Raw genomic sequence first — 15,935 nt, 5'->3', positions numbered from 1 at the left:
TACTAACTAAACATTCTCGGCTAGTCAAAATTATCCCAAAATACCCTTCTGTGGGCTATAGCTCGTATATGTCGGAGCTTTCCTTCATAAATGGGCTGTTTCTGGAGTCCTCTATTAGCAATTTTTCACTCTACGCGGGTATTCTGCAAGAAGTACTTGAAAATGATTCCAAATCTGATGAATTCCAGGCGTTTTACGACTAATTTTGAATCAATTCGAATCAATTGTTCTTTTTTAAAGATTTATTGGGTTTGTTTTGGGGGCATAGTCCAGCATTTCGTGGTATTTTTTGGATGGAATTGAAGTCTCTTCTGTTATTTTTTTCATATAAAGTTCACTTAGCAAGACGCTGCACCAAATTTTTTTAAGTTCCAAGTACCCCAAAAGCTTTCAGAAAATGTAACATTTTTTGAGGTTTCCAATAAACAAAAATACTCCAAAAAGGCTATAAAACAAGAACTCTCTCGGATCCTTATTTTGGAAAGGTCTTTGCTTGGCTAGGAAGGATTGCATTTCGTGACGATGTCCCGTTGCTGTGTAATAGTGAACATAACTATCAAGAGGAGAAATCTACTGAACCGCGCTTTACATAATATCTGTGTTGCTTTCCTGGATTTTTTCTGTAATATAGGAGGCTAGTAGTTAGCTACTGGAGCCTAGTACTTAGCTACTAAATTGTAAGTATAGTGACAGTCTTGTAGCAAATGCCAGCGGTAGCTCCACTAGAAATAAGGTGCAATCGCTTAAGTTCGCTAGCAAATAAATCTCTAAATATCTGGGTGTTATTTTGGAAAAAGTAGCTGAACTGAAAGAAAAATTAAGCATTGGGAAGAGGCTTCTATAGCCCAATATGCATACTTAAAGGTTGATGGCGGGGTAGGTGGTGGTCCACTAATCCTCCCTTTTCGATTGACAGATAAATGCAGCTTTTTTCGGGTTAGTATTTTATCGATTTTGAAGCCTGTAGAGCAACTTGGACCTCTTCTCACAAAACACGACCTGCCATTTGAAGGTGGCAAAAAACTGTGAGCCGACCATTTGTAGAATACTTCAAGAAACACATCGTAAATTGGAAGAGGAGCTCGGCCAAACACCCAACGAAGGATATACGTGTAATACATACATATTTATGGAATGTCATTGTTCCCAGCCGCAACCACTTCTAACCACATATGCGGATCATGGGATTAATTAGGATGAGTACTGCTTTAAAGCCATACAATTTTTATAGCATCGGAAAGGGTGTTTGGTGAGAAAATGTATTACTTATAATGTAGAGAAAAGTCTGGATGGGGCTACTGGCTTAACTGCACTAATAAGAGAAAATAATTTTGTCGCCATCAGTTACATTAGCGGGTGAGAGTGAAGCTGGTGTAAAAGTTACATCAAATTACTCGGAAAATGCATTTAGATATTTATGCATTTAGATATTCCTTCAAGTGTCTATTCCGCGAAGTAAAAGTATCTAAGATAAACTTTTTGCTCGGAGATAATTTTTGTATTCGATGTGGAAGAAGCAGTTGTTCTATGTTACATTCGTATTGCAACAGGCATTCTTTACTCGGTCGATCAACATATGAGTAGGTTGAAAACAACTGGTGGCTAACGATTTAAGGTTTTTATAGAAAATTCGTAATTTATTGCGAAAAGTGAAGCAGTGCAGACAGAAAAGGAGAACAAAGACTTTCTAAGAAAAAGTTTCATGGCTGCAGTGCCCATTGACAAAAAAACAAAAAACAAAGAAAAGAAAGAAAATAGATAAAAATATGAAAGCACTATAGCTACACTTTTGAAAATAGAGCAGTTGGTGCAAGACGAATTCGTTTAAAGCGGTGTCACTTTTGTGTCTTGATTGTTAAAGTGGCCTGCTTCTTTGTTGTTGCTTTGTTTACTTACATTATCATGGACATTTTGACAACCAGTACACAAAATTGCAACAAAAAAGAAAAGAAAAAATACATGCAAATATTGTTGTTGCTTTAGTGCTATCTATAGTGCTTAAATATATTAGTTTAATTTAAGGGGGAGCCTGCTTTAGAGGCTTCAAAAAATCAATTTTTCCGTGGAATTTTTGGGAAGGAAAGAAATATTCGATTGAAACGAAACTTTCTGGTTTTATTGTTATATATTTCAACAGTCTTCTCAAATTTGTTCATTAAAATATATGTCATATTATGCCTTGTACAAGCATTTTGCCGAGGCGCCTCGAGTGTGCATGTGTCGTGCGGCGGGAAAGATGCAGGTCGCAATTTTCATCTGAAACCAAAAATCCAAAAAGCTTTTATTTTGGTATAGTATAGCTTCTAGTTAAACCAAGGAAATTAAACAAAAAGTGAGAAATTCTACAATTTTTCGCTAATTAAAAAAAAAAATTAGTTTTTTTGGAAAATCAAATTCACTTTAGATTGTTTAAAAAGTGGGTTAATCATAACTTTCTTATGGTTTTTTAGGTTCAACTAGAAAAGAATTTAATTCCGCATACAATCAATGTTATCTCGTTTCGATAGGACGTTTAACTTTTTCCCTATCTTTCCCGCCAATTAGAAAAAATCGTAAAAATAAAAAACCGAGAAATCGCACTTCGAGCGATCCGGTCGCTCGTATACCTGCTCGACGCTTGCTCACAATTTCTTCTGTAACTCCAAAAATATTTTGAATTTGCTACTGAAACTTTGCGGATACATTCTTGGATAGTTTGGAACGATATTTATGCAAAAAAAAAAAAAACGATTTTTTGAAGCCTCTAAAGCAGGCTCCCCCCTTAATATACACAAATTTAATATAAATAATTTGAGACACTAGGGGCCAAAATTGTTAAATTTAGTGTCTTGAACTAAGCGGGCTTGGAATATCAGAGCCCTCCAAGTCCGAATTATTTAAATAAGCACCTTTCTCAAAAATGTGAGCAATTTTACTTGGAATTGCACTGGGCTATTCTAACTACAATATACAGTTTGAATTAGGAGAAAATACTTAGTTATATGCAACTAAGTACTGCATGAGCACAAAACTAAAAATTATACCTAAAGGATTTCGGATATAAATGAATTTACTATGTTAGAAGTATAGCCGAAGTACATAAATTAACAAATAAGGATTGAAATAGATAAAAAAATTAATCTCACATTAAAATCCAAAATGTTCGGTCGTCGTATAGGTTGAACTTCTTGTTGCTGGGCATTCGCACATCCAACACTTTAATATTCCGCGTTGCGGTGGGCTGCTGTGTGAATTCTGCTAACGTGTTAACTTCTTTGGTAGAACAGCTGGAAGGTAAACAAACGCCAACGTAGATGGTTCTAGTCTAAAGTGCAAATTAAATATAATATATATGAATTAAAAAAGTGTACAAACGTGGTTATGTGGGATTCTAACTATAATAAAAAGTAAAACTGTTTAAAAAAAACTATCTTAAATTAACACCTTAGTGCTATCAAAAAAGTTAAGACAAACAATTATTAGTTTACGGAAACAAGTTTTGGGAATTAGCGAAATTGAAAAGCAAATTGACCAAAATAAATATATGTAGGTATGTAGGTATGTGTGCATACAATTTGCTCAAGGATGGGGGATATGCCCGTGAATCTACACATAAGAGTTGAATGTGAGAGTAACTAAAAATTATTAACGAAATATGTATGTAAGTACTTAAAGTTCTCTTGCATGAAATCAAAATGGCAAGTACAGGGTCTTTTAGCTTCGGTTTTTTTAATTTTTTAATTAAAATTAAAATTAAAATTAAAAATTAGACCATAATGCGCATCAAACAGTGTTGGTGATGTCATCTAAAATTTTTCTAGTTTTCACAGATATACCGTTTTTGCTGTGAAGTATGTTTTTTAACTTCTCGCACCATTTCAGCGGAATGTATATTTTCCACAACGTTAGAAGAGCCACCAGTAAACTTTGAAAGTTGTCAAAATAAAATACTGTTAAATAAGAAGTTTGAGCTTGATAGACCATGTTGCTATTTGGTTTGTTCGGCTTGTTTCCAGTAAATATTAGTTGTGTTCGATAACAAAATTAGCCATCCTCAGCCATTAATCCAAATCAAGAGAAAAGTAAAACAGCAAAAGAGTTCACAAAGAGAAAATCTGCCTTCACTTGCAAAAAACGGTGGGAGAGAACACATATCAGTTTTTGGGATATCCAAAAATGCTTATATGCCCTTGTTTTCCGTTGGTAAATTTTCCATCAAATTGCAAATTTCAAACCCGAGCCAGAGCAGATGTACACAAAAGAAAGATGGCGCAATAAATAAATTTCTTTGTTTACAAAATGTTCAGTCATATGCTTTCAGATTATATGTTTTCGTGATGGATAATTTTAGCTGTCTAAAATTTCTCCAGCACAAAAGGAACATCTCTCTCACATCGTGCTGTCACTTTGCTCTCCGAATTTTTTAGTGATGAGCAAGTTTTTGGCGTTAACTAATGAATACTTGGATAAATTAGAAATAACTATAACAAATGTTTAAGTTATTGAACACGATACCTCTTCGTTTCACCAAGCGTTAGCAAGGGACGAATAGATGAAGCTATTGGTATAAATAAACATATCTTGGTAACGCTGGAGAATGCTGCTAAAAATTATATTTGTTTGTCAAAATAATGAGTTATACCAGTTTTATGAGGTATAACCGTACTCACTAGCGGCGAATCTTGTTCAATAACTTTGTTGCTGCTTTCACATGCAAATTTTTCGCTAAGCGAGCAGAGCCCAGACATAACAAGCAGAGAAGTGGCGAATCGGAGGCGGTTTATTATTCAGCAGTGAAATTCTGCCATCTGATATCTTTCAAAGAGACAAATATTCAAAATAGTATATTAAATGGACAGAAACCAGTAAAAACTTGCTAGTTCCGCGGTTAGCTGATAGCTTTTTACAATGAAAATTAAGAGTGAAATAAGAAAAGTGGAAAAAACCCGCTCATAATGTATTCTCCAGGCACATTTCGTTGAGTCCAAAGTATATTTACTGACGTCTTTCATATTAAATTTATTTTTCCCAACGCTAAATTAAAATTTTCTGATTTGTATAAATTGAATTTTACCTGCTTTTAAAGAGTGGTTTTTTAAGGAAGAAAATTATACTAAGAAAAATTTTCCCAGCAGAAATTTGCAGCTATCTCACATTATTTCGCTCTCGGTTTTTGGTTCCTCTTGTAACTTTTTGCCTTAGGCAAACTATCAGACACTCGACTTATTATACCCATTTTTGAATGTAAAAATTATAATTATTTAAAAATTTCTAATGTTTTTATTGTAATAAAGAGTGTAAAGACGAGTAATGAAATATTTGATTAAACTTAGAGCATATTGAAATTTTTGATATAAGTGTTTGCTAAATTGTCTTACTGTATGCGGTCGTCGTAGCCAAATGGGTTGGTGCGTGACTACGATTCGGGATCGCGTACGTTCGAATCTCCGTTCTTGAACATCAAATACTAGAAACCCTCGGCAATAATTATACGCCAAGTAAAAAATTGGTACAACAAATTTTCTCGTGGTCGCTTTTCAAGATCGTCGGAAATCAGTTGTTGTGGTAGAAAATATCGATGCAGCGCGTGAAGTAACTGAGCAATATTGTCATATCATATATAGTTCGGTGAATCTGGGCGCAAACATCAATAAGATTGCAAGGTAAAAAAGTATATTCGCGTTAAATCACATAAAACTTAAAAAACACCCTGAAGTGGTTAAAGTGCATAGAAAGTTGGTTCAAACGATTGCAAAAATGTATTAACATCATGGATTTTATTTTGAAAAACAATAAAACCATCAACCATCAATGTTCATGTTTCTATTGTTACGCTAGAAATATAAATTGCAACCGTCGTATCTTCCTGAAGCTGAGGCTCACCCACAACCAACTATTCCATAATGCTGATGCGCATAATATCACAACTAGGCATGAGGGTACAGTTCTATGTGAATTTATCAAGATACTTTATATTATATTGGGTTTGGGAATAAATTTCCGTCCTTTCTTAGCCAAAGTTATGAGTTATTTAAACAGTTAAATAATACATCATGTTATGTGAAGTATGTGCCATTGGAAGCTATAACTTCACTCCATCTTTCAGGCAGCATACGGATTTATCTGACGAAAAATTCGAGTTCTTTTGACTTGATCCATTCATTAAGCCAGTTTGCGATGCTCTCGTAAGAAGTGTACCGCTCTCCAGTAAGGGCTAACAGGATTGATCGGAACAGATGTTAACCCGAAGGTGCAATGTCTGGGGAATACGGTGGATGAGGCAAGGTTTCCCAATTCAGTCCCTCTTGACCCATTTAGCAACCTGTGCCCTGGCGTTGTCATGCAGCAAAATCAGTTTGTCATGTTGGGACGGAAGACCGCTTTTCTTTGAGAGCTCAATTCAAACGCATTAGCTGCAGTCGGTAATTATCGCCAGTCATGGTTTCAGATGGCTTAAGGTGTTCATAATAGATGACATCCTTCTGATCCCACGAGATGCACAACATAACATTTGTAGCATGAATAATTTTTTTCGCTGTTGATGGACCTGGCTCCCCTGACAGGTTCCACCTTTTTCGACGCTTAGGGTTATCATAATATATCCATTTTTCATCGCCAGTGACGATGCGATGCAGAAAGCTTGTTCTTTTCTGCCGTTCAAGAAGCATCTCACACGTCTCCAAATGTCTCTCGATATCCCTCTCCTTCAATTGATGTGGCATTCAGTTTCCTGTTTTCTGGGCCATTCCCATCGCGTGAAAACGTTTACCGACGGTTGATATGTCAACATCCGACTCTTTAGATATATCATCAAGGGTTTGACATACGTCTGTAGTTGAGTATCTTCGAATTTTTTCGCTGCCCCTTCGCCGAAACCATTCTTTACAAGTTGTATTTGACGGAACGTGATTATCAATATACGACACGTTTCAGCTGCACTTTTCTTTAAAGCGTGTAATGAAGCATGACTTCCCGTAAATGCTGTATTTTCGAGACGAGTGTAGACATTTTTGACGGCAGATAAAAAAGGATCTTTACGCTTCAAACGAGTGCGAACTACTGCGTTCTAGACCTGACATATACACTTTCAAAGCACTAGTATATTACTAGAGCGAACACAAAAATAGTATCAGCAGCGATACTTCTTTTACGAGGGCGAAAACTTATTGCTATACCCAAAAACTTTGATATAATCTTAAATAGAAATTATTGTACCTCTATAAATAATTATTTTATATTAAACATATTTACCACAAATATCGGAATCGTTTCATTCACGAATAGTTTTATAACGAAGAAACCCGGAACAAATGTTGGATTCTCATTATAGACCGTTGTATAGATCTGCGTATGCGCTTTGGCAAACGGTAAGCCCGAGTTTTTAGCATTCCTTGCATTTAACCTGTCATCGTCATCCTCGTGGTAAATTGATTCACATAGCGATAGCGAACCTAACCAATAGTTATTCCCATAGAAGAAGCCAGATGTATAATGACCGGAAGCATCATCCACTGAAAAGAGAAAATTGTACGTGAGTTTGAGGCTTTCATACACAGTTGTAAACGTATAAGCATTGTAAACACAACTTAGATACATTTTTTCACTATAAAATAGAAAGAGAAAAGAGAAGCCATTCAGAAGGATATGTTTTCAAAGCTAAATAAAGGATAAATAATATATTAGGTGCGCAACTAAGTTCCCGCTGTTTGTCAATAGATGCCCCCCCAGCATGGTGTGCTAGTCGATTCTAACATAACCTAAACGTCATAAACCAAGCTTAGACATATGGTAAACAAACTGCTTCGACACATTAGTGATTTTGTTTTGGTATCATATAATTTTGATTTTATGAAAATGACTGACCGAATAATCATCATATGCGGGAAGTGTTGATTTTCCCCTTTCATTCGAAAAAAAACGGCGGCTGAAGCGCATCGAGAGCTACAAAAAGTTTATGGAGATGCTGGTTTAAGTAAAACAACGTGCCGAGATTGGTTCCGTCGTTTCAGAGATGGTGATTCTAATGTTGACGACCGTCCGCGTTAAGGAAGCCCAAAAACCTTCGGGACGCTGAAGGTTTTTGGTGTCATTGCTCAATGAGGATCCGCGTTAAACGCAAGAAGAGCTTGCTTCAGTATTAGGAGTTACCCGCCAATCCATTTCCAAGCGATTGCATGCTTTGGGAATGATTCAATGATTCAGAAACAGGGGACTTGGGTTCCTTGTGAGTTAAAACCAAGGGATGTTGAACGTCGTTTTTTCGCTGTGTCGCCTGTGAACAACTGCTCGAGCGGTAAAAAAAGGAAGGGTTTTATTCATCGCATTGTGACGGGTGATGAAAAATGGACTCATTACAGCAATCCAAAGAAAAGAAAGCCATGGGGACTGACCGGTCATGATTGTACGTCGTCGCCTCGGCCGAATATTCACGCTGCGAATGTTATGCAATGTATTTGATGGGACCAAGTTGGTGTTATTTATTATGCACTGTTAAAACCAAGCGAAACCATCACTGGGGATCGGTATCGACTTTAAATGATGCGGTTGAGCCGAACACTGCGCAAGAAGCGGCCGCAATACGCGGAGAGGCATGAAAAAGTGATTCTACAGCATGACAACGCTCGGTTTCACGTTGCCAAACCCGTATAAACCTTCCTGGAAACCATAAAAAGGAAATCCTACCCCACCCGCCATATTCTCCAGATATTGCGCCGTTCGATTATCATCTGTTCCGATCGATGGCACATGGTCTAGCTGACCAGCAGTTCCATTCATATGAAGGCATCAAAAAATGGCTTGATCCGTGGATAGCCTCAAAAGATGAACAGTTTTACCGCGACGGTATACGAGATCTACCAGAAAGATGCGAAAAAGTAGTAGCCAGCGATGGACAATACTTTCAATGATTCACTTGTAACCATTTTTTCAGAATAAAGTTGTATTTTCTTAAAAAAAAAAAAAACAGCGGGAACTTAGTCGCGCACCTAATAATAAATACAAAAATATACAGTGAACCAACGCTGAGTGAGTGTCGTAGTTTTTCTTGCTCTAGGGAGCTAGAGGAATTAAGCAAAGAGAGAAATAAAGATCAAATTTATTTAAAATGTATTGCTAAGCACATAATACAGCAACGCTAAGCATTTTTATCATTACTGTTATTATCCCTGATGGAGTCAATATTTCTTTTATTATTTTTTATTAGTAAATATTTTCCTTAGCTGAATATGAGTAAATTGAAAATACTAGTCGTACCACTTCATAGTAGTACAGTGGCCGATTGAAATTCTCATTAATGAGGTATTCAACCAACGTTGTAATGTGAAAATTTAAATGGCCAAACCTACAAGTAAGATTTTCTTCAAGTCAGTAGTTTTTGTCATGGTAACTATCACAAAAAATAAATATTTGTAAACACTCACACATACATATATATGACGCTAGCACGCTAGCATGCATATGGCATACATTGAGTATCCCGGTTTAGTTTATAGCTTTTTTAACTAGTATTTGTGTTTAGGTGATTGCATAACAGAAACGAGATTTCTTGCCGCTACTTCTTTTCCATTTTCTTTCGTACTTTTGCTTTCAAAATATACCGCAAAATATATACTTTGGCTACTTGTTTTTACTTTCATATTCCATTCGCGAAGCTTTTTTGAGGTCAGCTCTGCGCTAATACTGGTTACAAATATTTTCTGCTACAAGCTTTACGCTTGTGTTACGCTTGCAATTTTACTTTTGCTGCACGAAGCGTGTTCCAAGTGAGTAGCTCAAAAAATCTATTACTTGTCTGAAATTTTTCGTTTTGGTTTTCAGTTGCCGTGTCGCGTCATGGTATACAAGTTTTCCGGACCGGATCACTATTTATCAACGGCAGTGTGTTTTTTTCCTTCCATTTCGTCGGTTATTGAGCAACAATCTTTGTTGTTAGTTTCCTAGACCTTGGCCAAGAAAATGAGCCAGTAACAGATGACGGTCGGAAATTCAATGAAGCAATTACATTGAATGTTACATTTGGTGAATTATGTATGCACACACACAAGTACATATACATATATACCTTCACTCGAGTACACATATACATTCATATAAATATACCTATGTATAAGAGCCAACCACAGGCTTCCGTTTGCGATTTTCCGTATTATGGAAGTTGCTGGCCAAATACCGTGACCATGAACTGACAAATGGTCCGTGTAGAGTGACAGCCACGGCGAGCTGAGACAAGACACATCAGAGTTTAATTGCAGTTGCATGCAAATTTTATTTTCATATCATAAATGCTGAGTCTTAAAAATGCAACGCTTAAAAAACCTAAGATATAATAAAAGAATATTGATGAATAATTGGCTGCATAGAAAGAAAGGAGATTACCGAACTGCGCAAAAAAAAAAAAAATATTGTAAGTTTGGAAATTCATTGAATCATTTGAGTTTGAAAATTAAAATATCATAAAATGTTAAAAGATTTTAATTAACCCTTGCTAAGTTGCAACATTTCTGAGTAGGCAGAAATTTAGTTTCGTTTATGCACCAAAAATGGAATAACTTTGCTACATTAAAGAATCTCATCAGCGAAAACCATTACTGCCTTTCAAATAATTCTGAACAATTTGCTTTTTCTTTTAATTTTTCTTTTTTTCTGAAACCAGTTACCACAGTTGAAAGGTTAAAAATTCTGTTTTAAAAACTCTCCACACTTTTTTAAATGAATAATTCATTCAAAAGTTATTGAAATTTGCAAATTAAATTGCACCACAACTAAAATATTGATAATGGAACAATCAGGCGTGGCATAGGTGTGAAATTGTGCTACAAAGATTTATTTTTATGCATATATTTTTACATTGTGGTAGGTATTGGAAAAGGGTGCGAAACACCTCGCATAGAAACTGAAATCTTCATAGAGCTTTTCTCTGAAACCAAGGGACCCATTCTGTGGTCTAAGTGGCATCATTGTCTCTATGTGCGATGCGGCTGCCAAATCTACCATTTCTCTGAAACCGCGTATGCTAAGGTACTGAAATTCCATACAAAAAGTTTCGGTAGTAAAATTTCGTACAAAAAGTACATAAATCCATATTTTCAACCTCGAAAAGGGCAAAAACCATGTTACTTTTCATGAATTCAAAGTCACAATAGATGAATCTGTAGAGACGTTTGTGCAAGCCATTTACAGATTAATTTGAAACAAACACATAAAACAAAACAAATATTTTAAATGCCAGTGTAGAGTGACAAAGAATGGGTTTAAATATCCATCTTCCATACATGTCATATCAGATATGAAATTAGTAGCAATTTAGGGCTAAAAACCTGAACTGAAACATAGTGATAAGTTTTGCTTATATTATTTTTCCAAATTAATTTTAACTATTTATTTTATATTTTTTTATTATTTATTCTTCAACAATAACCACATAAGACCAACCTTAAAATTTTATGAATAATTTTTAAATAGCAATCAATATCCATCAAAATTTCACAATTTTCATTTAAAATTTTTGGAAAATTTTTGTCGAAAACAATTGTCGAACTAAAGGTTTGAGAGATATAAAACTGTATACACATATGTTTTTTTAAATTCAATATAATTACCATTTTTTTGAATATTTATAAATCTGGTATAAAGTTGAAAATTTCGATCAATATGGTGTTTGTATAAAAAGTAATCGAGATTAAAAAATAAATAGTTAAAACTTGTAAATTCGTTTTGCTTTTATAATTTTACAACTAACTATACTTATATAAATTGCAATTTATACAAACAAAATTTTAATTGTCAAAAAAGGTGCCGCAAAATGCGTGCGCGAACGTACGTGGTTAATGTAAGAGGCGTCGTGAAAGCGAACTCAAAAATATATAAACAAAACGTGAATGCGCGTAATTTTCGGAATCGCCATCGTTTGGATGACTCACATGCCTGTCTTTATTTTGAATTATTTTGTTAGTGCAATTGAAAGAATAAGAAGAGAGAGACCAATTTTTTCAATGAAAGTTGCTTGAGATATTGTCATGAAAAATGACCGGAAATTCTCTGAGGAAGGGTAAGCTAGGTTACGGTGGTTGCCACTCTCCATAAGGGTGTATAGGTTGCTGGAGGTCCATTGTGATACCACTAGTTTAGATTCAAGTTGTATCCCTTATTTCCAATATGATGCAACTACCTCGCCCCTCAGACAAATGATGAAACATTGACTGTGGACGGTCACCGATTCCAAGTTTGCAAGACACCCAATAAACGAAACATTTATAGAGCGATATCACGTACTAGCAAGAACGGAACAATGGCGGAGAAAGTGTTCAACGCTCTCCACCTCCTCTTCGTTTCTGCAATTCATTTGAGGGGAACCTCATAAGTTTCCTATATGCGCCCAATATGCAGTGCCCGGTTATGATAGCAACCACCGTATTGATGGAATGTTGGCCTCCTGTGCTCATTTCTTTTCGGCCAAAGGTGTCCAGTTATCGCAAAAGTTCAGTTCCCTTGCACGATGACACTTCTAGGAATGATGAGCATGTGCGGGAGCTAACAGAACGTTTTGTGACCGGTAAGAATTTCTGTAAGATTAAGAGCTACAAACTGGTGTCTAACGTCAAGAGCAGATTTGAATTATAGTTTGGAAACTTCTCTATCCAAGTAAAGGATAACAATAGTATTTTAAATCAGAGAAGTCGAAGCATCCGATTCGACAGTGAATGACGAAGGCGACTGTAGCGAAATATGTATGATAATATCGCTGCTACAGAATTAAAAATACAAAACACAAAAGGTCAAAATCCAGACGCACGCCAAGCGGAAGAGCTCGAACAAATACCCAAAAAAGGGTATAAACGCCAATTATATATAAAGACTGAAGAGTACTGCAAGAATGAGCTGTATAAGTTTTATAGCAGCACAGGATCCCTCATAACTGTCGTTTTTGAGCAGTCGTATAGTTTTCATATGATATTTTATAATTATATCTGTTATTATAATAACCAAGGTTTTTGTTTTAGTGTATAATGTTTCATTTTTCACCAAATTCTATTTTCAATATTTTTAATTATTTTTTTTACTCTTCGATTTATATGCCATACGTAACTATTCATATGTACACATTCCCTCCTAACTATGAAGAATAGTTTACATGCCAAATAGGTTAAGCCATTAAAATTCTAAATTTACCGCAATAAAACTTATAAAACTGAGTTACTATTAGGATTCCACAATGTCGATGTGATATTTTTTTTAAATTCACAATAAGAACTCATTCGCATGCGTTTAATGGGCAGCAAACGTCAATGCTAATGGTGCGTCGAAAGAATTATTTTTTAAAGTGGCTATTAAGTGCGGAGAGTTTTTCAGAACGCTTGACGCATTATAGTTCTTATATGTAAGCAAATGTACTCATTCGCATGTACACAATTATTTGTGCATATGCATAGGAATATAACCGGCAGCAAATTGAGCCATTCCGCGCACTCAATTATTTTATTACTTTTATTCTTCACAAATGCCAACCATATATACATTTATTTTATTATTGTGGAAAATTGGTTATAAGAACACATTCCTTTTCAATGAATTGCTACCTTTTAAAATGTTGTAGTAAGTAAGTTTTTTTTTTTTAGCAAGCTCGATGGAAAGTGATATTAGAAGTGTAAAGCAACACTGTAACTTAGAGAGACTTTTTTAATCACTTTTCCAATGTTTTTTTCGTGAACAATTTGACTTGACAAAATGTGGAAACGTTTTAAAGTTTTTCGAGCATTTGAAGCTTTTTCAAGTTTAAGGGAGGAAGTCCATGTAGAAGCCTCAAATTGGTAATTTTTTAAACATATTTTTAAAGGAGATAAAATAATTATATTATTTTGAAGCTTGACACAACTTTATTTAACCTTTCGAGAGTACAAAAAAAAATGTTTAACATTTTTTTTTCCAAAATGACGGCTGAGGATCATTTGCTGCTCTATTTATTACTCTTAATCTATCGATCTGAAACAAAAAAATGAAATTTGTTTTTTTGTAACATATTAACGGAAAGGATGAACCTATAAAATTAAAAAAACAAGTATAAAATTAATTATAAAATAAGCCTTTGAAAAAAAAGTCAGAATTTAGGGCTATTTTATTGTCATTTTTAACCCCAAAAAAGTAATTTATCAACGCGAAATATCTAAAATTTTAGGTTTATCCTTCCGATAGCAATGTAAAAGGCCTTACCAAACTTGAAACAAATTGGTCAATCACGTTTTGAGTTACAAATGTTCGTCTGCTTCTCAGCAGCTAAAGTCAAATACAACATATTTATTGGATCACAAATGAGAAAAATCATAACAAGATTTTAAATACAATTTAAATTGTGAAGAATTAAGGCGGCGGCCGCCGTAGCCAAACGGGTTGGTGCGTGATTACTATTCGGAGTTCAGGGAGTACGTAGGTTCAAATCTCCGTGAAAGACCAAAAAGAAGAAAAAGTGTTTTCTAATAGCGGGCGTCCCTCGGCATGCAATGGCGAACCTCCGAGTGTATTTCTGTCAAAAAAAAAGCTTCTCGTAAAAAATATCCGTTTGTGGAACAACATTAAGACGCACACCACAAATAAGAGGAGGAGCTCGGCCAAACACCCAAAAAGGGTGTACGCGCCAATTATATATATATTTATAAGTGGGTAAAATTATTTCATCAATGTGATAGATGGTTTGCTAGGAAATTATTGGGTTTTTCGCAATAACTATTCTTACAATAAAAATAAAAAAAGTCCGTGCATTAAATAACAAATGGGAGAACTTTATAGTTTTTAGTATTTTCGCTAGAAAGATGTATATAAATATTTTTAAATATTATTTAATGTAAAGACTTTTTTAATTTTAACTTTAACCACTTTTTAGGCCGATTTGAGTATATAAATATTGATTTTGGCAATATGTATATGTGTATCTTGGATATGTAAAATGTTAAAATTTTGATCCAGTTTGAACTGAATTCGTACTACTTAATGAGAGAGTTAAATATGGCTAGACAAGGAAGCGATCTTCAAAAGCATTATTTTTTATACAGAAACAGGTTGAAGAAACTAACAGTATCTGTATGGCGAGCGTATTTCTGCCATGAGAAATCTCCTCATAAAAAATATCTGCCGTTCGGACTCGGCTTAAAACTTTAAGTCCACAAATAGGAGGATGACCGAGCTGCCAAATCCCCAAAAAGGGTGTAAGTACCCACTATATATGTATATATATAGATATATCTGCAACCCTAAAAAATAAAAAAAATGAAATTCTTGCCTTTTTTCATCAAATTAATTATGCCCGGCTTTAAATGTAAAGTTTCACATGAGCAGTTCCGCTTTCAAGATCGATTACAGCGATATTTAGCAGTACAAATTAAATCAGCTATCAGTTTCGCGGCATAAATTAACACCAATCACCAATTAATATTTTTTCGTTATTTAAAAGTATAGGAAATGCACAAAAAAAATCCTGTTCTAAAATCATACAGCAATTTTTATTTATCTAACTCATAACGACGCCGTACGTCAATCATATTTGACACTTGTAAACTAGACAGCTGCAGTTTACAAACAGATAAGCAATGGAGCGCGTAAAAATCAAAATCAAAATTACGATCACTCCAAATTATTTTGTTTTTATTTAGTACAAAATTTATTTAAAAACGAAATTGGATGATTAATTTTGAGCCACCTTTTACATTTCATTCATATACATACATATGTTCCATATAAGTTGCAAATTATTAAAAAGGGAAGAAAACTAAAATTACGCGATTTGAAATGGCAAAGGTCTGTTCTCACTACAATTTCAGCAGTGCGGAACGAGTGGATTTTGCTACAGGTGAATTTCGTATGTATCATACGCGGAGCGCATACCCAAACATGTAAGACGATGCTGATGTAAGTGCTGAAAACGCATATGCATACATATATGTATATTTACATACCCACATGCTTATGTA

The 15,935-nt window shown here is 34.8% G+C and overlaps 1 protein-coding gene across 1 annotated transcript in view; it reads right to left on the bottom strand.

The window, feature by feature from the left end:
- The window catches only part of LOC129238031 (O-acyltransferase like protein-like), a 51,086-nt gene that overhangs the window by 4,211 nt on the left and 30,940 nt on the right, over positions 1-15,935 (bottom strand). The window contains exons 2-3 of the mRNA XM_054873067.1: positions 7,231-7,490; positions 3,126-3,304 (exon numbers count right to left, since the gene is read on the bottom strand). Of these exons, the coding sequence (XP_054729042.1) occupies positions 3,126-3,304; positions 7,231-7,490 (439 nt within the window). The remainder of the gene's footprint in view (positions 1-3,125; positions 3,305-7,230; positions 7,491-15,935) is intronic.

Source organism: Anastrepha obliqua, chromosome 2 (genome assembly GCF_027943255.1).
Source record: "Anastrepha obliqua isolate idAnaObli1 chromosome 2, idAnaObli1_1.0, whole genome shotgun sequence".
Lineage (NCBI taxonomy): Eukaryota > Metazoa > Arthropoda > Insecta > Diptera > Tephritidae > Anastrepha > Anastrepha obliqua.
Note: the sequence above shows the minus strand (reverse complement) of the source record. Positions and strands in the feature narration are given on the sequence as shown.